This window comes from Hylobates moloch, unplaced genomic scaffold, assembly GCF_009828535.3.
Source record: "Hylobates moloch isolate HMO894 unplaced genomic scaffold, HMol_V3 SCAFFOLD_20, whole genome shotgun sequence".
In the NCBI taxonomy this organism is placed as follows: domain Eukaryota; kingdom Metazoa; phylum Chordata; class Mammalia; order Primates; family Hylobatidae; genus Hylobates; species Hylobates moloch.
The window spans coordinates 27926568-27953017 of record NW_026652295.1 but is presented as its reverse complement, the minus strand read 5'-3'; the positions used below and the strand labels follow the sequence as shown (position 1 = coordinate 27953017).

Here is a 26450-nt window from a genome sequence, read left to right as displayed (position 1 = left end):
ATTTAGGGAAATATAATATGGACTTGGTATTAGATGATAACCAGGAATTATTTTGTTAAATGGGATAAGGGTATTGTGGTTCCGTAGGAAAATATCCTTTTTAAAATAAATGCATAATGAAGTTGCAAGTAAGATATTTGCGGTTTGCTTTAAAACGTTGCAGCAAGAAAAAATGGAGATGGGTGAAACAAGTGTGGCAGAATTTTATGTATTTTTAAATGTAAATGATGGGTATATGTGGGTTAACTATACTCCTTTCGACTTCTGCATAGGCTTAAAATAGTCTTTACTTTTGAAAAAGACATTCAATTATTTGTCTTCTTAGTTAATATTTAAAAGTAACTTTTTCACATATTTGTCACAAAACTTCTGCCCATTCCTATCTAGAGGTTCCTCTACGTGGGAAAAAAAGGAGCAAAAGGGTAACATTTCTGCAACCCCTTTGCACCGGCCATAAACGCGCGCAAACTCCTAGAAGGCTGAGCCGCGAGGAGGAGGGCGGAGAGTTTGAGGGAACGCCTAGACCAGAGAGTTGACGCCTTTCCTAGAAAATCACCGGAAATGATAATTGGCGGACTAGGAAGTGGAGCTTCTGTATATTTCTGTTTCTCATTTCTTGGGGAGAGTAACGGCGGGAAGGTCTGTGCCTTGGGCCGGTGTGAGTCGGGATTTGCAGCTGAGAGGAGAGGAGTCCGATGCCGCCGCCGCCGCCCCACTCACCTAAATACCCGGGCCCCTGGGGTTGCAGGCGGGGGCGGGGCTTTGGGGCCAGATTTGAGGAGGGGGTCTGCTGCGGTTTCCTCCTTCGAAGCCATTCCCCAAAATGAGCTTTTCCCGCCCATTTGCCCTACTTCCTCTCCTCCTCTTGTTCCCAGGGGCCCGTGACCCTTTTTTTTTTTTTTTTTTGAGACCGGAGTCTTGATCTTGTCGCCCCCGACCCATTCTTTTTATTCTTCTCTACAGCATCCATTCATATATTCATTCAGTCAGCTAATTTTTAATCCAGCACATACTATTGCAAGCGCTGTTTTAGGCGTTGAGAATACAACAGTGAACAAGACGACAAAAATTCCTGCCCTCACGGAGCCTAAGAGCCTACATTTTAGCGAGGGTAGAACGACCGTAAACAATGTATATATTAATAAGTAACTTATGCACCATACTGGAAAGTGATAAAGTGCTATAGAGGAAAAGAAGAAATCATGTAAAGCAAGGTAAGGCACATCAGGATTGGAAGGAGGGGATAGATTGCAATTTTAAATAAGGCACTTAGAGTAGACCTCCTTGGGAAGGTAACATAAGAAAAAACTTGAAGGAGGCAAGATTATTAGCCATGGGGATCGCTTGAGGTGAAGGGAGCAGCCAATGGAAAGGCCCTAAGATGGAAGAGAAGGAAGGTCGGTGTGGCTGAAGATTGAGGGAGTGGGAGAGGAGTAGAAGGTGTTGAGAATGACACATCCTGTAGACTTGTATGCCACTCTTAAGACTTCAGCTCTTATTTTGAGTGAGCAGGAGAGGAAGTTAGAAGTCATGGGCACATTCAATAGGGCCTTGTATACCTCGGTAAGGACTTCAGGTTTTATTTTAAGTAAGGTTGAGCCACTGGAGGGTTTTCAGCAGAGAGATGAAATGATCCAACTCAAGTTGTAAACTGACTACTCAGACTGCCCTATTAAGAAAGACAGGAGGAAGGCAAGGATTGAAGAAAGGAGAACAGTTAGAAGGCTACCGCAGTAATGGAAAGGAGGGGAGATAGCAGCTGATGGTGGCTCAGACAAGGGTGGTAGCAGTAGAGATTGTATTCTGGATATGCTCACATTTTCAGTTTGTCTTCCTGCCTCAGGTTCTCAGTGACTCCGTATTGTTTCTGTGGTCACATTCCTCTTTTCCCTTCACCAAATATGCAGGGAAACAAGATGTGAGATCACAGCTGGTTTAGTGTTGCTAATGAACCCCAAATCCAGGGCAGTGTTTGACACATTAAGCCAAACAGCAGCTGCACTGTGGGTCAAGAAGGGCCCTTTGGCTGGCACCACCAAAACATGTGTTCTCCAAAGGAGGCTAGCATCAACTGGAGCCACTTCACAGCTTGTTTGAGAACTGGATCTGACCAGTAGGAAGAAACCAGGACAGCAGTGGAAGACTCTTAAAGAAACCTGAGTAAAAAGATGCAGGAGGTAAGAAGAGGAGGGTCTGTGATACATCACAAGGAGGAAGAAGGAGAAGTGAGTCCAAGAAAGAAGGAAAGCAGTGTGAGTGGTGGTGTGTCTGACTCTAGATACTGTTGGAGGTGTCTCCTCCTAGATACTGTTTTTCCTGCTTGACCTGGTGATCATTAAAGCTTTGTAGTTGTAGATGCCATTTCTAGTTTTCATAAGGTATTAGGAACTGAGTCCATTATTTTCTCCCCTCTTTTGGTATTTCTGGGAGACAGTTTCCATGGATAGACCTGTATGGTTGCTTGCATCTTCCTATGTATTTTTCTCACCTTCATAATTTCCCTGAATTCATTCTGTGCCTTGCAATAGGTTGTGCTGTTGGATGAGAGTTCAGGACCACCAAGCCAGCTGCTTTGGAACCCCCAGGATACCCAGCTCCCTCAGGAAAGAGGTGAGGTACACAGGAGATTGTGGCAGGAGTCATGGCAGCTGAGAATGTAGTAAGGACACAGAGTGGGTGGAAAATGCCACACTGGGGCCCAAAAATCTGTTTATTAATAAACATTTATAGAAAGTCTTATTTTGTTTCTACACTAGGCTTGGATCAATATCTAGAGGAACTAAATATTCAGTTTTTGTCAGTATCTTAAATTTTGAAAAAAAATCAATTTATAAAAGATTCTACAAAGCAATTTATCAGAAAGAATCAATGCATTCAGACATTTACTATTTGTATAACTTGAGATACATGGTAAATAGCATACATATTTGCACATATTTTACACTTACAAAACTTGTGGTATAATTCAGTAATTCCTACCCAAACATAATTTTGCCAACATGTAAAATTTGAATATATACAATTTTACTTCTGCAGACCTTTTTGGAGCCCTGATACTTTTAAATGATGTATAGATATCTCCAAAATATAAAATAAAGCAGTGACAAAAGAAGAAGCAAAAGTTTTCCCATTGAAGCCTTGTGCTCTTTGGTGGCGTATGTGAGGAGGAAAAGTGGTTAAGATTTGTGTAACAGCTGATGGTGGGCCGGGTGCAGTGACTCATGCCTGTAATCCTAGCACTTTGGGAGGCCTAGGTGGGTGGATCACTTGAGGTCAGGAGTTCATGACCAGCCTGGCCAATATGGTGAAACCCCATCTCTACTAAAAATACAAAAATTAGCCAGGCGTGGTGTAATGCACCTGTAACCCCAGTTACTCAGGAGGCTGAGGCAGAAGAATCGCTTGAACCCAGGAGGTGGAGGTTGCAGTGAGCTGAGATCATGCCACTGCACTCCAGCCTGGGTAACAGAGTGAGACTCTGTCTAAAAAAAAAAAAAAAAAAAAAAATGCTGTCGGAGGTGCAACCTAGGAGATGGTATATAGCAATTCAGGAGTCATAAAATCAGACCCAGAAAGGCATAGACTTTTGGACAGAGGAGTAGGCACATTCAAAAGTAAGCTTTTTAGTATATGCTACCTGCAAAAAATAAAAATAAAATGTGTTTCTAGATATAGTGTTGAAACATCCAGAGGAGGAATCCTGAGATGTGTGCTGTACAGGGGATCATAAATGAGAATTAATAATGTAGAACATAAATTTTTTATAGATTTAGAAATAAAAAATAATAGCTGTTGCTAAATTCAGATGCACGAGTCTCCCAGTCTTCTTTTTCTCAAATGGTCTTGAAATCTGCTGTGGTGGATTTTCAGGGTCAGAAATTCTATAGCCACCTATCATATAATACAATAGAAATGTATTAATCTCATTCCACAAGATATCTGTATACTGCTTTAACAAAAAGTTTTATGTTGTTTTTTCATGTAGCCTGTTTCCTAAATTCATTTTTAACTTAAGAGGAATAACCTTTCAATTACTAAAGCTAAAGCTAAAAAATAATGCTTATGAATCACTATGAGTGACAGACTTTCCCAGTTGTGAAGAAGATATGGTAAAAACCAGTAGGGAATGAGTTACATAGGGGTATGCTTTTGTCAAAGTTTCTCTAAGGGTACATTTAAGACATATGCATTTCATTATATGTAAATTTTACCTCAAAAAAGAAGGTAAACAAATGTTGAACTTCCAGTTAATGATATACATGTTAAAGTGTTTAGGGGTGAGGTGTACTGATGCTTTCAACTTACTTTGAAATGATTCAAAAAATAAAATACATTAATGAACAGATAGAGGAATAGATAAATGGATAAGTATGTGACAAAGCAAATATTGCAGAACGTAAATTGTGGAATGTAAGTGATTGGTATATGGATATTTACTATATAATTTTTTCAACTTTTCTATATACTTGAAAATATTCATAATAAAATAATGGTTGAAAACATCCAATTGAGAGCTTTAAGTATGTTAATGTTATAAGGAAAAGAACTGTTATGTAACATTAAAAAGGCACAAACGTTTCTGCTGTCAGTTGTGTGCCATCCAGGTGAGTTTAGACTTTTTGAGACAGTTATAAAGGAACTCGGAGCTTTTAGAGTGAGACAGTGGAAAAACTGTATGGAACCACCATGATTGAGATGCAGCCTTGGTCTTGGTCAAAAGCTATAAGTAGCTGAAACTAAAGAAGAGTCTTCTTGGGCAATTTCAGTGAAAAGAAATCAGCTTGGTTCTAAATCGGGTTTTGGTAAAAATGGAATGATAGTCTTGGAGGTCTAAAGCCAAAGGGTGATTCTAAAATCTTACCAATAGATTACTTTGACCCTGCTGGTGTGTTAATAGCAGAAAGCAATTATTCAGATTTGGACTTGGGGATGTGTTGATAAACTATCAAGAAAAATAAGGCACCTTAAACATTGAACCTACAGAAAGATTGAGCTGGCCTGGAAGGAATAAAGTCAGGCCCTATTAATTAGTAATCTGAACTACTTCTCAGTCGGGCATGGTGGCTCACACCTGTAATCCCAGCACTTTGGGAGGCTGAGGCAGGCAGATCATGAGGTCAGGAGATCGAGACCATCCTGGCTAACATGGTGAAACCCCATCTCTACTAAAAATACAAAAAATTAGCCAGGCGTGGTGGTGAGCGCCTGTAGTACCAGCTACTTGGGAGGCTGAGGCAGGAGAATGGCGTGAACCCAGGAGGTAGAGCTTGCAGTGAGGCGAGATCACGCCACTGCACTCCAGCCTGGGAGACAGAGCGAGACTCTTAAGTCTCAAAAAAAAAAAAAAGAAACTACTTCTCACCCAATCATATGGATTATACCTGAACACTTGGACACTCTTAATAAAGTTTCTTTTGCATTTTAAAATGCTGTGTGTGCTATACTGTATTGATGTAGGGAGGATAACTCAGTACTAGGGAATTAGTAGGAAAAAGGTGCAAAATCGGTAAGAATGATTCTTCTCTAAGAGGAGTAAGGAAAAAAATTTGTAACTAACTGGAGGTAGATCAGCCATTAAGTTACCTGAAACAATAAGCTTTGGTCCTGTCTCTGGATGCTTCTGTTCAACACATATGCACATACACACACACACACACACACACACACGTGCATGCACACACACTCTTTTTTACCCTTCTTCTACCCCAAGTATTTTGGAAGAAATGACTTCAGTATTCAAATACAGGAAGAAGGTCTATTCAAAACCAGGGAGTAAGTGATTTGGGCCCTTTTACCAGATCTATTTGGGGAGGGGGAAAGTTTATTCTAGGACAAAGACCACAGGAAAACATAGTAGGTGAGAGAGGAGAAGAGTGCATTTCCAAGAGCTGTCTTGGCTGCTGTGCCAGGGCCTGATGCCCAACACTGGAAGTTGAGACTAGAAAAATAATGAAGAGGAAGGATACTGTAAGGTAGTAGCCTAAAGCCCTAGGTTAGAGCTGCAGAAGCTTCTACATTTGACGAAGAGAAGACAAATGCAGGAGATTTCATTAATACTGTGCTATATTGACTCTTGGCTTACTTATCTTCCCTCAGCTCTATTACCTGCTCCATATCCTGCCTTCACTAAAGATGGAAGCCAAGGAAACCTGCCGCAAGCAGATATCACACTAATGAGCCAGGCCCGAGTGAGCTGAGGCCCCTTTCCTCCTCCTTGAAAATACATCACTACCTCTAAAATATGGCCTTGTTTTCACTGCGTTCTCTGGCTGTGCAACTCCTAAATCAATGTTCTCACTCTCATAAGGAACATTTTGTTGCATGATAAACCACTTGTGGGTTGTTTTCTCTTTCATTATTTTTTGCTACCAAAACCCCATGCTCCCTTTCATCTCATTTGTAAATATCCACCAAAAGGGAAGAGCCTTTCACTTCTATAAACCTCTTTGCAAATTCCTTTCTTCTGCCTCTGTTTCCTGAGGAAACTATGGCGTTTTCTCCAGGATAGCAGGAGCATATTATTTCAGGAGTCAATGACATTTGAGGATGTAGCTGTGAACTTCACTAACAGGGAGTGGCAGTGTCTGACCTACGCTCAAAGGCATCTCTATAAGAATGTGATGTTGGAAAATTATAGGAACATGGTATCACTTGGTAAGGACCTTCCCTACACTTGACTTAATGCTTTCTACCTTCTTTTTTTATTATTTAATTTATTTATTTATTGATGTATATGAGGTCTGATATTGAAAGAGTCCTTATTCTTTATCATCAGGATCTTGCCCAAGTATTAAGAGTTTTGAGTTGCCTCTGTTACATAGCAAGATAATTTTTTGGCTAACTTAGTTGCTGTTTTCTGATTTGGAATGAGACTCTGCCTGAGTTAAAAGGAGACACTTAGCTTCTGTTTTCCCTGGGTTCCTGCTTCCTCAAGCCTCTCATTTTTTTATGGGGTGTTCTATATTCCGCTCCTAGTCATGAACTGCCTTCTATGTGCCTGAAACTGATAGTCTTCCTATTCCAGACTCCCATTCTCCTATAGAAAACCAAAATAAAATAAAATAAAATAAAATAAAATAAAATAAAATAAAATAAAATAAAATAAAATAAAAACAGGAGAGCACACCCAAATGACTGTTTCCCAGAACCTTCTCTTTCCTTCTGAGTGTGACTTTTCTGAGACAGTCCCTAAACATGTTCTTTTACATGTTACTAGACCCCTGAAAAACCCTTTTCGCTATCTAAATTAACATTTCTTTCCTATTTCCATATGCAAACAGAAGGATCAGGGCTGAGCATTAAGTTATATGTTACTCTACACACTTATTTCTTCTCTGCAACCAGGATTTCCATTTCCTAAACCTCCTTTAATCTCTCATCTGGAGCGAGAAGTAGACCCCTGTGTGCAGGATCCACAGGACAGGGAGTCCCTAAGCTGCTTCTACCCAGGTGAGTAATAGAGAAACTTTCAGTTCCCTCTGATCTTCCATGTGGCATAATGGTTATGGAACATTCTCAGTGGTGGATCATCCAGCCGAAGGGCCCAGAAAGGAAACCCATTTAGGAAACTTAAGGAAAAGAAAATTGAAACAATGACAAACTATTTGGGCAGTTATTCTGTTATTATCTAATTGGTTCTTTGCAACCTATCTAATAGATTTTTGCCATTTTTGCCCTCAAAAAAAGCTCAGAGGCTGGGCACGGTAGCTCACGCCTGTAATCCCAGCACTTTGGGAGGCCGAGATGGGCAGATCACCTGAGGTCAGGAGTTTGAGACCAGCCTGGCCAATATGGTGAAACCCCATCTCTACTAAAAATACAAAAATTAGCTGGGTGTGGTGGTGCATGCTGGGTGTAATCCCAGCTACTTGGGAGGTCTGAGGCAGGAGAATCATTTGAACCCACGAGACAGAGGTTGCAGTGAGCTGAGATCGCACCACTGCACTCCAACCCGGGGTACACAGTGAGACTCCACCTCAAAAAAAAAAAAAACTCAGAATATTTATTACCCTTCTGTATATCAGTTACTCCAGTGTTCACAAATTGAGACAGGTGAGAGGCACTCTAGGCAGAAGGAATAACATGTGAGAAAGCATTGAGGAATAAAAGAATATGAATTGTTCAGTGTGAGTAGAGCAAGGGACTTAGAATAGCTTTGGGGACGTTCATAAGTAGTAGAAAGGGGCAAGATCATGATATGACGTCTGTTTTTTGGGAGTTTTCTTAAGGAATTTAAACTACAAAACTTGAACTTACACTAACAGTTAATATTGATTAAAGTACTTAAGTGTGGCATGTGCTTTACATACATTAACTCATTTAATTATAGGTAGTCTAGAGCTCATTTTATAGATAAAGCAACTGAGGCAAAGGAGAAGTGAAGTCATCCTCCCAAGTTCACACAGGTATTAAGAGTTTTTAAGTGTCATACTAGGATTTGAACCCAGGCAGTCTCACTCTAGACCCAGGACTCTTGACCGTATGCTTTACTTTCTTCCTGTCTGGTTAACTATGGAGGGCCATTGAAGTATTTTAAGCTAAAAAGTGACATGATTAGACTTGATTTTCAGAGAGAATAATCTGGAAGCAGTGTAGAGGATGGATTGGAAGGGATTCAGACTAAAAGATGTTTGAGGGATATAGCAATTGGTGAGTGAGAATGCACTGGCAGTGGAAGAGACAGAGTTCAGAGATAATAAGATGTATTTGGAGTCTTTGGTTGACAGCAATAGAAATTAACCCAAGCTAGCTTAAGCAGAAAAACATGAATTTATTTATTATTCAGGATGTGTCATGGGACCTAAGGGCAGCTATGTGTCAGGCCCTAGAAGAGACTCGAAACCATCAGGGCCCTCTCTCCAACTGTATTCCCTGCTTCTTTGTGAGTCAGCTTCATTCTTCTTTCTAGGCAAATTGACCTTCTCTGCTTCTCGGACCAGATGGCAGAACATTCCCTCCTCTGTACCAAATACTATCCCACCACCACTAGTTCTCAAATTTAAGTGCCAAAGACTGAGCTACTCTTAGAGCTGGCCTTACCTGCCGTCAGATTACAATTCTAAAGTCCAGGATTAGAGAATCTGACCTGGTTTGGGTCAGGTATTGCGCAGATCTAATCTGCCCCAACCAGATGGGCTGAGTCACGTAACAGAAATATGGTTCTCCAGGGCCCACCCTTGGGAGCAAAGCAGACAGTTCCTTGAAAAGGGACTACATCAGCATTTCAGCACCTCCTCTGTAACTCTCTTCACAGGTGGAATTTGTAAAATGTTAGCTGGGTAAATGCAAGGGAGATAGAGTTGAAGATTATGTTGTTTTGTGGCTTAGATGACTAGGTGTATAGAGTTTACACTCACTGAACTGGGAGACTATAGACGAGGAGTAGGTTTTTAAGGATTTTTTATAAATTGTGCTGAGTGTAAAATATCTGAATACTTTTCATTATTTCAGCCTGTTCTGACTTTTGGCCACAACGTTAGTAATTTTTCCAGCATGGAAAAGTTATTTACTCTTCAAACAACTTAACATTGCTTCACTCCTCCCATCTCACTTATTTCCTTTCCTCTGACATTTGTGTTTTCTTGTTTAAGTGTCAGCTGACAAGATGTGGCCTGAGGATGAAAAGGCACGTTCACAACAAGAGATTTTTGAAAATGGAGAAGCCTACTGGATGAAATTTAACAGTCTCCTAAAAGTTGATTCCCGGGATCCTGAGGTTAGAGAAGTTTGTGTTCAGGATGTCAAATTAGAGAATCAATGGGAAACACCTATAAGGGAGAAACTGAGAGAAGAGAAAGAAGGCTCTGAGGAAGTGACCTGCAAAAAAGGAAAGAACCAGAAAGTGCTTAGTAAAAACTTGAATCAAAACTCAAAACATAGTCAATGTAATAAAGTTCTTACAGCACAGAAACTCCATGAATGTGCCAGGTGTGGCAGAAACTTCAGGTGGCACTCAGATCTAATTCTCCATGAGCAAATTCATTCTGGTGAGAAACCCCATGTGTGTGATGAGTGTGGGAAAGCATTCAAGACCAGAAATCAGCTTTCTATGCACCAGATAATCCACACAGGGGAGAAACCTTTTAACTGCACCCAGTGTGGGAAGGCTTTCAACAGTAGATCAGCTCTTTGCCGACATAAAAAAACCCACAGTGGGGAGAAGCCTCATGAATGCAGGGACTGTGGGAAGGCCTTCAAGACCAGGAACCGTCTCTGTATGCATCAGCTCATCCACACTGGGGAGAAGCCTTACGAATGTAACTGCTGTGGGAAGGCCTTCCAGTTTAAGCATTCCCTTACCATCCATGGCAGAATCCACACTGGGGAGAAGCCATATGAATGTGAGGAGTGCGGGAAGGCCTTCAGTGGGCGTTCAGACCTCACCAAACACATAAGAATCCACACTGGGGAACGACCTTATGAGTGCAGCAAGTGTGGAAGGGCCTTCAGTCAGAGCTCAGACCTAAGCAAACACAAACGAATCCATACTCGGGAGAAACACTATGGGTGCGCCCAATGTGGAAAAGACTTCAGCATCAAGGCAGAACTCACCAAACACAGAAGGATCCACACTGAAGAGAAACGTTACAGGTGTGAGGAGTGTGGGAAAGCCTTTCGTCATAACTGTAAGCGCAGGGCTCATGAACGAGAGCACACAGGGGAGAAGCCCTATCAATGCAGGGATTGTGGGAAAACCTTCCAAGATCAGCACTGCCTTACCATCCATCAGAGAATCCACACTGGAGAGAAACCTTACAAATGTTTAGAGTGTGGGAAAGCTTTCAGTGGGAAGTCAAACTTGACCAATCATCAAAGAATTCACACTGGAGAGAAGCCTCACAAATGTGAGGTATGTGGAATGGCCTTCCATCATAGTTCAGTCCTGAGGCAGCACAAAAGAATCCACACTGGTGAGAAGCCATACACCTGCAGTGAGTGTGGCATGTCCTTCCGTCAGGGCTCAGCTCTGATTGGACATAAGCGAGTTCATACCGGGGAGAAACCTTATGAATGTGAGGAGTGTGGAAAAGCTTTTAGAGTGAGCTCAAATCTTACTGGACATAAGAAAAGAAAACATCAAGTATGGAGAACCCATGAACTTCATGGGAGTAGGAAATCCCTCTCTCCAGTGACTGTTTCTCAGACGTCAGTAGTCAGTATTTTGACCAGTGCCTGAGTATAACAATTCTGTTGTTACTTTCTGTTTTTCCTACCTCTTAGGCTGGTCCTTCTGTCTCTTATATTAGTTATTCTTGATTTCCTGACCCTTAATTGTGAGATTCCCCAAAGACACTGTCCTTTACCTTCTTATTCAGTATTTTTTCAGTGAGCACATTTACTTCCAAGAGTTTATCAATCACTTCGTAATAATAATAAACACTTATTAGTGCTTGCTGTGTGCATTTAAACTTTTAAAATCCATACAACATCCCTATGAGATCAGGAATTTGAGGCACAGAAAGATTAACAAACTTGCCCAGGATCACATAACTAGTAAATTCTGTGCTCAGGCTTTCCTAGGCAATTCCCGTATGCGTGCACCACATCCTTCCGACATGAAGTTATACCTCAGTTCAGCACAAAACAGTTTGTAATTTATAAACACCAATCATTTTTAGCAATTTTTTTTAACATAAAGTTAGAATGGTACTTCTCCATATTGTATGAGGATTGCTAAGATTCAAAGTGAAAAGGGAGGCAGGGAGAGAACAGGTTTAGAAATCACAGATAAGAGCCAGGCATGGTGGTTCACGCCTGTATTCCCAGAACTTTGGGAGGCTGAGGAGGGAGGATCACGAGGTCAGGAGTTCGAGACCAGCATGGCCAATATGATGAAACCCTGTCTCTACTAAAAATACAAAAATTAGCCAGGCATGGTGGTGCACACCTGTAGTCCCAGCTACTCGGGAGGCAGAGGTTGCAGTGAGCCAAGATCGAGTCACTGCACTCCAGCCTGGGCAACAGAGCAAGACTCCATCTCAAAAAAAAAAAAAAAAGGAAATTGCTAGTCTGACCTCCAGAAGTCTTTTGATGTTTCCTAAACACATAAAATGAACATTTTGAGAGCGTATTTGTTAGATTTTTACCTGGTGAAAAAGATATGTCTTGAAAATTTTGAAGGACTACTTTATGAACAGTGGGTTAATCTTGTTCTGCAACTATCCCAGAATAGAATTACAATCCACAAGTAGGAGCTACAGGACATCTGTACATTTAGGAGATACTCAACTGGAACAGATTCTGCCATAAGGTAGTAAGTTTGGTAAGAATAATACTGAAGGAATTCGAAGGTCAGGTGCATAGTTGAATGATAAAACATGTTGCTTGAAACCCTAAGATATCTGTAGTTCTAATTCTGAAGAGTTACCAAACAAGAGTTAGTCTAAGTTATAATTTACATACAAAAATCACCAGGTAAAACTCACTTTTTAAATCGAATTACATTCTACATGCAAACAAAATTTTTACCAGAACACTGATATGAGATTATTTTGACTTTACCTTCACAAAAGAAATGGAGAATGCCAATTTCATTTAAGTTTAAGAAAGATGATAAGATACTTCTTGGTAAGGATTGTAGCTTGACTACGTGTATCTGGTATTGCTCCCCCTCATAACTACACTAATGCTACAGTAAAACCATTCATAATCAGGAAGAATGGCAAAAGAGACAACTACAAAATTTTGGAAGCTGAAAAATGGATAAGTAATAATGACATTGAATTTGAGAAAGCCAAATTTTAGCCTGAAGGGAGCAAGTAAAGGACAAATCTGACCAGGCATGGTGGTTCACACGTGTAATCCCAGCACTTTGGGTGACCGAGATGGGCAGATCACTTGGGATCAGCAATTTGAGACCAGCCTGGCCAACATGGTGAAACCCTGTCTCTCTATTAAAAATACAAAAATTAGCTGGGCTTGGTGGTGTGTGCCTGTAGTCCCAGCTACTGGGGAGGGGGAGAGGGAGGTGGCAGTTAGCCAAGATTGCACCACTGCACTCTAGTCTGGGCAACAGAGGGAGACCTCTTCTTAAAAAAAAAAAAAAAAAAAAAAAAAGACATCTATTTTACATCATAGAATCTTTAAACGACTCAAGAATTGGTGGCACCAAGTACCCCTGGAAATGAGGATGAGTAGACTAAAACGAGGAGAGTCTGTCAAAGGCTGTTTAGGAAGCAAGCAGAGTCCTAGGTCCTCAAGCCCAAAGAAGACTGGAGGTTTATTTTCTGAAGAAGGTTAAACAAAGGATATGTGGGCTAGACACATGGAGGACAGGAATTCCATTTTGAAAAAGGAGCATACTGAATGCCAACACCTCCAGCCTACTTTCCTTATCTCCCAGAAAGATGAGGGTCTGGCTTTCACCTCCCAGACAAAAGACGCAGTTTTCCGTCAGAAATCCAACCAGAATAGACTTGAAGATACATCAGGAGTTTCTCAGCAAGTGGCCTAGCCAAATAACCTGTAGTGAACATCAGCAAGTCATAGTCGTGCCGTCAGAGCTTCCCATAGGTTTTACAGTCCTCCTCTATTAAAAAAAATAAAATGTATTGGCCGGGCACAGTGGCTCACGCCTGTAATCCCAACACTTTGGGAGGCCGAGGTGGGCAGATCATCTGAGGTCGGGAGTTCAAGACCAGCCTGACCAATATGGAGAAATCCTGTCTACTAAAAATGCAAAAATTAGCCAGGCATGGTGGCGCTTGCCTGTAATCCCAGCTACTCAGAGACTGAGGCAAGAGAATCGCTTGAACCCGGGAGGCAAAGATTGTGGTGAGCCTAGATTGTGCCATTGCACTCCAGCCTGGGCAACAAGAGCAAAACTCCATCTCAAAAAAATAAATAAATAAAAAATAAAGTTTATTATAGAACATTTCAAATCCATGCAAGAGTAAAGGCAATAGAAAAATGAACTCCATGTACACATCATTCGGCTGCAACAGTTATTACGTCAGGATTAATCTTGTTTCATCTGTATCCCCACCCATTCCCTCTGCTTAAGATTATTTTCAAGCAAATGACAGAAATTGTGTTTCATCCATAAGTATTTAATTGTCTATAGGAGATAATGACTGTTTAAAAAAACTAATAATATGGGCCGGGCATGGTGGCTCACACCTGTAATCTCAGCACTTTTGGGAGGCCGAGGTGGACAGTTTGCCTGAGGTCAGGAGTTCGAGACCAGCCTGGCCAACATGGTGATACCCCACCTCTACTAAAAATACAAAAATTAGCCAGGCGTGGTGGCAGGCGTCTGTAATCCTGGCTACTCAGGAGGGTGAGGCAGGAGAATTGCTTGAACCTGGGAGGCAGAGGTTGCAGTGAGCTGAGATCATGCCACTGCACTCCAGCTTGGGCGACAGAGTGCAACTCAGTCTCAAAATAAATAAATAAATAAATAAACTAACTAACTAATAATAGAGCCAGGGGCACAACGGCCTAGGCTGTAGTCCCAGCTAATTAAGAGGCCGAAGTGGGAGGACTCCTTGAGCCCTAAAGTTTGAGGTTAGCCTGGGCAATATTGCAAGACCCTATCTCTAAAAAACAAACCAAAAATATAAGTAAACTAACATTAGTACAGTTATCACACCTAAACAAAATTATCTATTTGGCAACATCATCAAAGATTCATTTGCTGTTCAAATTTTTCTCTAATGCCATTTTTTTCTTAACATTAAAAAAGAAAAAAAAAAACAGGCCAGGCACCATGGCTCACACCTGTAATCCCAGTACTTTGGGAGGCCAAGGCAAGAGGATCACTTGGGCTCAGTTCAAGACCAGCGTGGGCAACATAGCAAGACCCTGTCTCTACAAAAAATCAAAAATTAGCCAGGCATGGTGGTGCATGACTGTGGTCCCAGCTACTCGGGAGACAAGCTTGGGAGGTCAAAGCTGCAGTGAGCTGTGATCGTGCCACCACGATCCAGCCTGGGTGACAGAGTGAGACCCTGTCTCAGAAGAACAAAAAAAAATAAGTATTCAAATAAGGTCAATACATTGTGATTAGTTGGTATGTATCTTAAGTATTTTAATATATAAGTTCTCCCCATACCTCTTTTTTCTTGAAATTTATTTAATGATTAACTAGGTTGCTGGTGCTGTGGAGTTTCACAGTTTGGATTTTAATTATTGCACACCTTTGGTAGTATTTAACACGTTCCTCTGCCCCTGTATGTCCTAAAAATTAATAGTTAGATCTAGGGGCTTTATCAAATTCCATATTTAGATCTGATTTGGCTAAGACTACTTCATAGGCGTCAGCACAAGCCTTTTTTGTTTAACATGACTAAAGTAGTCTTCAGTAGCCTCCTTGCTTTCTGGTGAAAAGATTTTCCAGGTTCATCTAGTTTATTTCCTTAGGAAGACTCTTCTTCCTAAAACTAGTACAGGAAAAAATATAAGATCTGAATAGTCTGATACCAATTATTTAAATAGAACCTATAATATATATATTCCCAGAAAGAAAACTCCAGGCTCAGATGGTTTCAGCAGTTAATTCTACTAAACATGCAAGGAAAAATAATCCCAATGTTAAACTCATTTTATGAGGCCTGTATAACCTTAACACCAAACCATTAGGGAACGATGAGGAAAAACAAACAACACAAGGAAATTTTTTTAAAAAGAAAATTACAGGCTATTATCATTCATGAATGTAGTGAGAAAAATCTTGAGATAGTAACAAACAGAATCCAGGAATATACATTTTTTAAAAGATGACATGTCTTGAACAAGTTAAGATTATTCTAGCATGGAGAAGTTGGATTAGCATTCAAAAATCAATAAAGGTGGCCAGGCTTGGTGGCTCACGCCTGTAATCCCAGCACTTTGGGAGTCCCAGGCGGGAGGATCACTTGAGGTCAGGAGTTTGAGACCAGCCTGATCAACATGGCAAAACGCCCCTCTCTACTAAAAATACAAAAATTAGCCGGACCTAGTGACCCGCACCTGTAATCCCAGTTGGGAACAATTCTGTGACAGTCCTTCTTTCTAACATACAATTCATATTATTTTCTTTTTATTCTCTTAAATCTGGAACATCATTCAAAATCTACACACAGAAAGCTATCTCCTTTTTAGTAGAGTTTGCCCCATATTAGGGCAATAACTTATCTAATCCTTGTGAACCGCCATGAGAACCCCGCTAAACTCTTGAGTTCCGTGGGGCAAGGACATTCTGTGCTGTTCCCTTCCTATCCTCTCCATACCCTCCCAAACTTTATGAAGCTGGAAGGAGGAAGAGAAGGAGATTAGGGAAGGCTTTCAGGGAGAAACAACTTCTAAGCTGAGGTCTAGAGAATGGGAGACAGACCGGAAGTATGCAAAGAGAACTGCTCTGAGGAGAGACAGGGCTCCCCCGGAAGCCACAGAGATATGGGGTACTGAGAAGCCCACAGAGAAGTTACCTGGCTGGGTGTGTCTGGCAGTTGTAAGGTAAGGCACTGGCACTTTCCCTAGAGTTGTCTCTTCTCTAGTCCATATAACTATGGTTCCAAGTGTGAAGTGAGCACACTACAGAGAGGCTGGAGGAAGAACAGCAGCTGATTCCAAACATAAATTAATCCTTCAGGCTGCGCGCGGTGGCCCACGCCTGTAATCCCAGCACTTTGGGAGGCGGAGGAGGGAGGATCACTTGAGGCCAGGAGTTCGAGACCAGCCTGACCAACATGGCCAAACCCCGTCTCTATTAAAAATACAAAAATTAGCCAGGGCGTGGTGGCGCACGCCTGTAATCCCAGCCACTCGGGAGACTGAGGGCGGAGAATCGCTTGAACTGGGGAGGCAGAGGTTACAGTGAGCCGAGATGGTGCCACTGCACTAAGTATGTGCTATTAAAGTTTTTTTTTGCTTGTGTCACTCATTGCTGTATCTGAGGCGCCTGGGGTACACTGTCCTCTAAATAATGGGAGAACATTGTTTTGGGGATGGTTATCTCTGGTTCCATGGTAAACAGAAGTCAAAGAGGAGAAGAATGGGATTGATACGTAAGAACCATTCGTATTGAACATTTGGAAAGGGATTCTCCTAAAAACAGTCCCTAGTGAGAATGAAAAGTCCTTGGCAGCGGTGGGATTCGAACCCACGCCCCCGAAGAGACTGGAGCCTTAATCCAGCACCTTAGACCGCTCGGCCACGGTACCGTTGGTTCTAAATGTGTTCTTACGCATTTTCCCTAGTAGAGAATGTCGTCCCCTACGGCGTTTAAGCTGTCTTTTTTCCCATTAGGGAATGTCGCCCCCTACGGCGTTTTAAGGTGTGTGTTCGCCCCATGACCTTTTCTCTGGAGCTCCCTCCAGCGCCATCAGAGAACTTCAGGCAGCTGTTCAGCCGCCACACACCCCGAACACCCAAAACGTTGCTTTCGCACTGATGGGAGCAGTGAGGAAGGAAACCGGCGGATCCTAGATGCCCTTCCCTTGTGTCACCGATGTAGGAGGAAGCGGCCACGCGGACCGAGAGCCCCAGGGGACGCTGTGGGTCGCAGGTTCGCCATGGAAGGTGACGCTTGCCTGGAGCCCCGACGCCGCTGAGCGAGTTTCAAGTGCTCTTGGCCGAGGGAACGCTACGAAAAAACGGGGCGCCGTGCGAGAGAGCGCAGTCGTTGCTGTTTATGAAGGTAAAAATTCAGAAGGTGACCCGCGGTCTTCGCAGAAATGCCCGCCGGGCAGGACGGTTCAGTTTGAAACTCCAAGATTCGAATCATTTAAAAGTATAGTTGCTGCTATAGTATATAGTAATGCAATGCATTGATAAAGTTGTTCGTTGCGTTTCTCTTAGTGCAGGCGACAGCGCGTCGGTCTCCTTGGCCCAAAATTTTGACTGAGTCCTAAAATAAAAACGCATTGTGCAAAAAATTATGACAGAAATAAGATCATAATAAAGAAAGTTAACTAGCGCTGGAGTTTCTTATTGTTTTGTCATTCATCTTCATTAAAATCAATGCTGACAGAAGTTTTTATCCAATACGCCAATGGAAACTAGGCTGTCTTACAAATTCTTTTTTTTTTTTTTTTTTCGGAGACGGAGTTTCGCTCCTGTTGCCCAGGCTGGAGTCCAATATCGCGATCTTGGCTCACCGCAACCTCCGCCTCCCAGGTTCAAGCAATTCTCCTGCCTCAGCCTCCCGAGTAGCTGGGATCACAGGCGTGCGCAAGCAAGCCCGGCTAATTTTGTATTTTTAGTAGAGATGGGGTTTCTCCATGTTGTCAGGCTGGTCTGGAACTCCCGACCTCAGGTGATCCGCCCGCCTCAGCCTCCCAAAGTGCTGGGATTACAGGCATAAGCCACGGCGCCCGGCCTGCTCACCCGCCCCCCTGCTCTTTCTCCTGGTCTCACTTTCCTCTGTCCCTCCGTATTCCCCAAGGTAGGCGCGCCTGTTTTCTCACCTGCTGTGTCAATCTGGGCTCTCTGCCTGGTTCTCTGAGTCCTTCACAACAGCAATAGTCTCCTCTCCACTATCAAGGCTATATTTTCCTACCAGTTCTAGATCTCTGAGAGCAAGACGGCCGAACGTGAGGGAGACCACTTTTTGACAGCTTTAACCTTCAAGGACACAGAGCAAGGGTGCCCTCCTGCTGGATGCTAATTGGTTCAATGCTTCATCAGCTGCATCTTGGTCCATCAAAGGCATCAATCCAGAGACTGATTTTCTCTCTGGTGTTTGCATTCCTGCACGGTAAACTAGGAGGGTGAAAACAAAATAGAAAAATGGCAGAAATTATTTGAAAGTGACGATATCAACCAGTGAACATCAGGAATCCATTAACCCGTTCAACAAGTATTGACTGAATGCCTACTCTGTGCCTGGGCACTGAGTGTTCAGAACGAACGCTGACACCGGCGGTCCTCACCCTCACAGCTAGGAGGAAAGGCAAACTGATTAAGCAATTGCAAGTCATCATCGTGACTGAATTGGTGCTGGGTCACACAGCTCGGGATTGGAACTTAGTGGCGATCTGGAAAGGCCTGCTTGGAGAAATGTACGAATGCACTGAGGAATGAGGTGGGGGTAGGAGTTTGGAGTGAGACAAGACTGGCGAGAAGTCTGAAAAGAGAAAGACAATTTGGGTTGTAGGGGGGCCGCGGCCAGGATTGAACCACCCCCACAACACTTCTCTCTCCATAGAATCCCTACCTCCTGGAGGGAAGACTGAGAATCCTGAAGGGGTCAGGAATGAGAAGGACAAAGGAGAAAGAAAAGAGTAGGAGGGCTTCTCCCACACTCCCCGCGGATCAGTCGCGTAGGTGGTGATGGTCCCTGACAGCTGCAGCTGCCTGATCACTGATGGATCTGTGATTCTAAAATTCTGAGCAGTAACGAGCCCAAGCGTGCACCTGAGGAAAGGGTAAGGGCACACAGTCAGAACAAAGCATGTATGTATTTGAGCCAGGGCCTCGCTCTGCCACGATCAGAGCTCATTGCGGCCTCGAACATCTGGGCTCAAGAGATCCTCCCGCCTCAGCCTCAGAGCATCTGGAACTACACGTACACGTGACCGCGCCTAGCATTTCTTTCTTTTCTTGCTCTTTCTTTTCCTTTCTCTCTCTCTCTCTCTCCCCCCCACCCCCCCTCTTTCTTTTTGGTAGAAACGGGGGTCTCGCTTTTTTGTCCGGGCTGATCTCGAAATCCGAGGCTTCAAGCGACCCTCCCGCCTCCGCCAGAGGAAGAATGTAAACGGGACAGGAATGTGTCCTTGTTCCCAGGCCCTGGCGAGGCACTTCCTAGTATCCTCTATCCAACTGCCGGCTGAATGTGTTCTCTCTAGGAAGCGAGGAGGACTGCCTTTCTCTCTGGTTCTATTTCAGTCCCGATCCCACAGCTTCCTTCCAATCGGTTTGCTTTGTTTGATAGGCTGGGCATGAGAGTGAGATTTGGAGCTGTCCTCACAGATTCCTGGAAGTTGAACAGAGATCTCTGATGAGAACTCTCTTTAGAACTAAACTGATTCCCCAGGACCTACCAACTTGAGGAATTTTCTGGGAAGCACTTACGTACCTGTACGGACTTGTCAGCAACTGCCATGCATGAGGAACTCTAATTCCAGCTTTACTGTGCATGATCAGAAAGCTTGAAATTGAAATCTTGATGCCATCCCATAGAGAAAAATCCCTGAGATTTTCCAGGTTTATATATAGTTCAGAATTCAAAGTTCTGAACAATCTAAGAGCTTTCACAACTCTGCGCTTTTGCTTCTCCTGATCGCTTGTCCTGGAATGCTGGTTTCCATTTTGTTCCCTAATAAAAATCTTGTTCATTCTTCAAAGCCCACTTCAAATAGGGTCTTCTCCACCCCACCTCCAAATCTCCCTCTCTCTCACACACACACCCCATTGTATTTTTCCACACTTCATTTTAGCAGGTGACTCTTTCTGCCCAATAGAAAGCTTATTATTCACTTGGTGGGGCGCGGTGGCTCACGCCTGTAATCCCAGCACCTTAGGAGGCCGAGGCGGGCGGATCACCAGGTCAGGAGATCGAGACCATCCTGGCTAACACGGTGAAACCCCGTCTCTACTAAAAATACAAAAAATTAGCCGGGCGTGGTGGCGGGCGCCAGTAGGCCCAGCTACCGGGAGGCTGAAACAGGAGAATGGCGTGAACCCAGGAGGCGGAGCTCGCCGTGAGCCGAGAAGGCGCCACTGCACTCCAGCCTGGGCGACAGAGACTCTGTCTCCAAAAAAAAAAAGAAAAGAAAACTTACTCACAGTATCTGTCTCCTTCATTCCCCAAGTACGGTGAGAAGAATGATGATGATGATAACATTAATAACATGGATTTGGGTAATTGGCTGACTGCTTTTGTGTATTATGTTATTGACTCATCGCAACTTTATATAGTAAATACTATAATACTTTTATTCCCATTTTATAGTTGAGAAAATTAGGATTGGGAGGTGTTAAGAGGTGAGACTTCTGTCTTGGTCGTTTTTCATTTTCCATAGTGACTAGTGTAGTACAAGCCTACTGGCCCTCCATATTTACAGATTGATTCCTTGACCCTGGCTGTTGACTTTTTTTTTTTTTTTTAGCAGTCATTCACATTCTCTTTCCTCCTCTTGTCTTGATGCATATTCTGGTTTTGTTATATTTTTTCGACTTTCTCTCTGAGCTGACGAGTAAACAGTAGCAAGTCTGGTGAATAAACAACCTACTTTGCCAAAATTAGGGAATTTTTTTTCCTATGGACAATGAATAATAGCTCATATGAGAAGGAAAGAAAATGGTAACATTCAAAGAAGAGTTCCTCATCTCTAATCCAATTAGCTTTATGTGGAAAACGAAAGAAAAGAAAAGAAAAAAAAGAGGCATTATTCAAGATAAGTCAACCCAGACAGTTCCTTTCACAGGGGTCCCAACCAGACTGTTTTCTGAGAGCAGAGATATAAAAACTAATGAAGCAAGAGATTCTTGCTGCACAGGGAGGAGACAACGTGTGATATCATGAGAAGAGGATGCTTTTCAAGAACTGATCACCACCAGGTCTAGAGGGTTGAATTCCTACGAAACATTAGATTAAAAGGCTTCCGTATATACAGGAATTGTACAAACCATATTACTTTTATGTCTATGTGAAAATAAAATTTCTTAGTCAAGTTGATCTTATGTATGTGTCAAAGTTTATTAATTCAAGGACAGAACTGACAAGATGACCAAAAAGAGTCCCATCTCAAGGAAGTTTTGGAAACTGTGAATATATGGAGCAAGGGTAGAGAAGACAAAGTGCAATTAATTAGAAAAAGTCCTGCTTCTTTTAACTTGATCATAAAAACATCACATCCTGGCCGGAAGCGGTGGCTCACGCTTGTAATCCCAGCACTTTGGGTGGCTGAAGCGGGTGGGTCACTTGAGGTCAGGAGTTCGAGACCAGCTTGGACAACATGGTGAAACCCCCGTCTCTACTAAAAATACAAAAATTAGCCGGGAGTGGTGGCACGTGCCTTTAATCCTAGCTACTCGGGAGGCCGAGACAGGAGAATTGCTTGAACCCGGGAAACAGAGGTTGCTGTGAGCTGAGATCGGGCCGCTGCACTCCAGCCTGGGCGACAGAGAGAGACTCCATTTCAAAAAACAAACAAAAAAATCACGTATTCCATTTGTTGGTGAAATAAGATCAGGAGCACCATGATCTTTGGAAACTTGTAGAGAAGTAATACGTGCCCCAACCTCTTATCAGATATAAGAAAGAAATAATAAGCAATAGCTGCTCTTTAGACAGACCAAGAAACAAAGATTCATGCCTCAATACTGTCAGACAGGAACCAGTTAGCACAGAGTCACCAAACCTTGTCAGGAGAGAAACAAAAAGTCTGCTTTTTCTCCAGCAGCTATCGGTAAATTTATCAAATGTGCATTCAGAGATGATGCTGAATGCATTGTTTGCCTGTTTCTCAGTTTTGTGACAGCAGGTTTTAATTTCATGTTTATAACCTTCTCGTATCCTCTCTTAGGAAAAAACCAATTTGTACCTTCATAGGGGAAGAAAGGTTGAAGGGCTGGAGAGATAAAGCAGTCCTGAAACTGCTTTGGCCCAGAATATTAAATTACTGTGTAGGTATTTCTAGGGCTATCCCCTAGCGCCCAGTTGGAGCAGCGTGGAACTTACAGAAAAATCCGAGGAAGATAGAGTGGGTGTCTAAACCACCGAGGCTCTAGCAGCTTCAGAAGCTTGAACACAGCGATCAAATCTCCCAGAAATGACTTCCCGATTTCTTCTCTGTCATCTTCATAACTGTCTTTTCAAAAGGTTATGCTAATCTCAACTAACTCTTAATCGATTGTCTCCGGAATTTCCCTCTTACCGAATCACCCAATTGAATGAGTTAAAAATGTTAAAGCGCTTACTTAGAACAATGCCGGACACTCGGTCTACGCTAGATTAAGTATTCATTAACAAATGTTTTAAAATAGTTGAAAATCACATCGCTTATCATATTGGACCTGGAATACTGAAACAGGAACAGGGTTTCTATGCAGAGAACGCCTCATATGAAAATTGAAATTTAACTTATCCACAATTTGCTGTTTACTCAGAGATTTCCTTTCCGGACGAAAGAATTTGGAGGTTAAAACAGAAACAATTTGCTGTTTACTCAGAGATTTCCTTTCCGGACGAAAGAATTTGGAGGTTAAAACAAAACGATTTGTTCCCTGACCGGGAATCGAACCCGGGCCGCGGCGGTGAGAGCGCCGAATCCTAACCACTAGACCACCAGGGAAGCTGATGTTACGTTACTAAAATATGTTTATGAAGCGAGAACTCAACACACAGACACAGTTGACTTCTAGTTTTCCAACGAGTTAGTGCAAGGTCATGTTGTAGTATTCACCGACGTCCTGTTTTGCACCAACCAATGAAATCTGGATGGCAGAGGGCGTGGCAATGCCGTAAGAGTAATTTGGGAGGTTCGTAACTGGATGATGGAACGTGCTGTTTCGATGTGTGCATTCAACCGGGAATAAATTGTATCATTAATTTGTAATTGTCTTCTTGCTTTTCTTTGCATAAAGTGGTGAGCCATTTGAAGAACAAAGTAATTTTTTAATTTGTCTTTGGTTCCTTCACAGTACTTGTCATTGTGGGGTTTTTTGTTTTATTAAAATAAATACCTAATAGTAAATAAAAAACACGAGTAATAAATTCATTAAGATTTATTTTTAAAATAACGTGGGCGGAGCCCAAATAGCTCAGTTGGGAGAGCGTTAGACTGAAGATCTGAAGGTCCCTGGTTCGATCCCGGGTTTCGGCATAAGACAGTCTCCTTTTTGAGCCCACGGCAATATAAATACTGAATTTTCCTTCTACAATATGGAAACACTCCCTAGAACCTAAACTGGGGGTACTTTTTTCTCAAATTCATAAAGGAAATATCAAGAACGCTGTGGGATACATTTATTTCTGTAGCATAACTCTAGGTATGGGTTTCAACATCTCACTAGATAAAAGAGGAAAAGGCAAACGTGCTGAAATAAGTTTAAGCTTGAGCAATACCAATTACATTTTATTTTCGACCTATGTTCCCTCAATAAATATTTATTAAGTGAATTGTTAGTGTTATGCGCGCGTCTAACTGAAGAGACAACCCGAACAGGCTAAGTGTGAGCAACAAGGCTGTTTACTCACTCGGGTCCGAGCGAGCTGAGTCCGAAAAGGGCGTCAGCGGAGGGTGGTGGGATTGGAGCTAGTTTTATAGGTTAGGGGTAAGTAGTGGAAAGTTACAGTTAGGGCCCGTTTATTGCGGGCAGGGGAAGAATGTCACGAAGTACATTATCACAAGGTGGGAGGGGTTAGAGAGCACAGTGTCACGAAGTTGATTGATCGGTTAGGGTAGAGCATGTTACAATGGTAGAAGGTCACAAGGTTGGTTAATCAGCTAAGACAGGAACTGTTCTTCTTTTGTGCTTTTCCTGTTGTCCCAGACTTTCTGGCTCCAGGAGACCTTCTGGATGTGTACGTGTGGGTCACAGGGGTCACAATGGCTTGACCACAGAACAGCCTGCTTCGAAGAAAAGGATCCAGAGAGGCACGGCCGGTGAACTGAACGAGTTTCCTGGAAGAAGGAGCCGCCTGAGCTGTTGAAAAAGTGGCTCCTTGCTAGAGGTGGGGGAGGGGCGGGGTGGCTGCTGAGCTGTGAAAGGAAGAGCGCCAGCATATTCCCTCAGCCACCTTTTTCCTAACCTCCTAATTTGCTAGCTCTTCGCATATTCAACCCCCGTCTTCCCTAGTCGGAGGAATAGTCTCTCATTTCCAAGTCTACCTAATATTCCATCTGAGCTTTTGAACCCTCTACCCATTCCATTTTGCTCTATGCTTGTGTCTTTCATCTCTCTCCTTCTTATGTGCCTCTCTTCAAACTACAGAATGTCTAAATCTCCATCTTTGGACCACAAAAATGTGGCTCGCGCCTGTAATCCCAGCACTTTCGGAGGCCGAGGCGGGCGGATCACGAGGTCAGGAGATCGAGACCATCCTGGCTAACACGGTGAAACCCCGTCTCTACTAAAAATACAAAAAACTAGCCGGGCGAGGTGGCAGGCGCCTGTAGTCCCAGCTACTCGGGAGGCTGAGGCAGGAGACTGGCGTGAACCCTGGGGGGCGGAGCCTGCAGTAAGCCGAAATCGCGCCACTGCACTCCAGCCTGGGCGACAGCGAGACTCCGTCTCAAAAAAAAAAAAAAAAAGGAACACATGACACATGACCTTATGCATTATCCTCAGACTCCTTCCTTCCACTAAGCACCAAACCTGTTGAAAGAAGAATGTTTACCTCATTATTTGCTCATCAGCGGAGGACGTCTGCCTTCCAATCCCAGGAAACCATTACCATCAACTTTCCAGCTTTGAAATGTCTTGGCTCTTTTTGGTCCTACACTTAATTTTGCACAGTATACCAACCTATAGACAATCCTTCCCTTATGAAGCAGCCCTCCTTTGGACTTTGGGATTTTGAAGCAGCCTCGTTGTCTGGGGTGACACCCAAGGTTCATCGTCTCACAGCCACAGAGATCAAGGACATGGACACACACAGAGTGAGGTTAAGGGTGGAAATTTAATAAGCGAAAGAAAGAAAATATCTCTCTGATACAGAGAGGGGTCCCGGAAAAATGGGTTGCCGAAATGTGGTGAAATGCAGGGGGTTTTACAGATGAGCTAGTGGGGAGATGGTGTCTGATCTACATAGGGCACGAAAAACCCAGTTAGGACCAGGTGTGCCAACTGCATAGGGTGGCAGCCCTCACCCCAATCTGTTATTATGCAGGTGGGTTCGCTGCCTGAACTTCTCCATGTTGCCCATTTCTTTCTTACTGTACACTTGCTAACAAAAAAGGGAAGGTGGAGCCTCATGGTGGACATGCCTCGCCCCCTGGTAGACCTTTTCTATCCGTGCAGCTGCCAGCCTTCCCCCATGCAAGCTTCCAGCTTCCTTATCTATGTCTGCAGCTCCATCTTTCAGGCTGCTCTTTGTTAGAAAAGGAATAATTTCTAGGGCTGCTTTTTGTTAGAAGAGAAGTTCTGCCGAGGACTCTTTTGCCCTATTTACCTAAGCAATTTCTTTGTATCTCCTGTATCAACTTGACTCTCCATTATTTTTCTCCATACTCTCTTGCTGTTCCCTTTCAGCTCCCTATCCCTCCAATTTTAATGACTTTGGTCTTTTTTTAAATTAAATGTTTAATTTTTAGGTAGTCGTAGATTCACATGCAGTTATAAGAAATAATACAGAGAGGCCGGGCGCGGTGGCTCACGCTTGTAATCCCAGCATTTTGGGAGGCCGAGGCGGGCGGATCACGAGGTCAGGAGATCGAGACCACAGTGAAACCCCGTCTCTACTAAAAATACAAAAAATTAGCCGGGCGTGGTGGCGGGCGCCTGTAGTCCCAGCTACTCGGAGAGGCTGAGGCAGGAGAATGGCGTGAACCCGGGAGGCGGAGCTTGCAGTGAGCCGAGACTGC

General features: G+C 43.1%; 1 protein-coding gene, 1 long non-coding RNA gene and 3 other non-coding genes across 16 annotated transcripts; 2 read left to right on the top strand and 3 right to left on the bottom strand.

The window, feature by feature from the left end:
• The first annotated feature begins 570 nt into the window (after positions 1-570).
• On the top strand, positions 571-11389 carry ZNF311 (zinc finger protein 311). 12 transcript variants are annotated; one of them, XM_058432589.1, is made up of 8 exons: positions 571-639; positions 964-1214; positions 2058-2177; positions 2529-2610; positions 6097-6188; positions 6528-6654; positions 7345-7449; positions 9591-11389. In XM_058432589.1, exons 3-8 carry the CDS (start codon positions 2169-2171, stop codon positions 11174-11176), a joined length of 2001 nt encoding a protein of 666 aa, XP_058288572.1. In that variant the 5' UTR covers positions 571-639; positions 964-1214; positions 2058-2168; the 3' UTR covers positions 11177-11389. The 12 variants fall into 12 exon arrangements, with proteins under 12 accessions (XP_058288572.1, XP_058288568.1, XP_058288569.1 ...); XM_058432585.1 differs by having other exon boundaries at positions 1908-2252; positions 6504-6654; XM_058432586.1 differs by having other exon boundaries at positions 601-658; positions 1908-2252; positions 6504-6654.
• A 5670-nt stretch (positions 11390-17059) lies between these two features.
• On the bottom strand, positions 17060-17141 carry TRNAL-AAG (transfer RNA leucine (anticodon AAG)). The gene has a single exon. It is a non-coding gene; the product is annotated as a tRNA-Leu (tRNA).
• Positions 17142-17563: 422 nt separating this feature from the next.
• Positions 17564-19527, bottom strand: LOC116459695 (uncharacterized). The gene is made up of 5 exons (XR_004245652.1): positions 19491-19527; positions 19136-19335; positions 18852-19045; positions 18479-18681; positions 17564-17827 (listed from the first exon to the last, which is right to left on the bottom strand). It is a non-coding gene; the product is annotated as an uncharacterized LOC116459695 (long non-coding RNA).
• Positions 19528-23144: 3617 nt separating this feature from the next.
• Positions 23145-23216, bottom strand: TRNAE-CUC (transfer RNA glutamic acid (anticodon CUC)). The gene has a single exon. It is a non-coding gene; the product is annotated as a tRNA-Glu (tRNA).
• A 458-nt stretch (positions 23217-23674) lies between these two features.
• TRNAF-GAA (transfer RNA phenylalanine (anticodon GAA)) lies at positions 23675-23747 on the top strand. Its single transcript has one exon. It is a non-coding gene; the product is annotated as a tRNA-Phe (tRNA).
• Positions 23748-26450: the final 2703 nt, after the last annotated feature.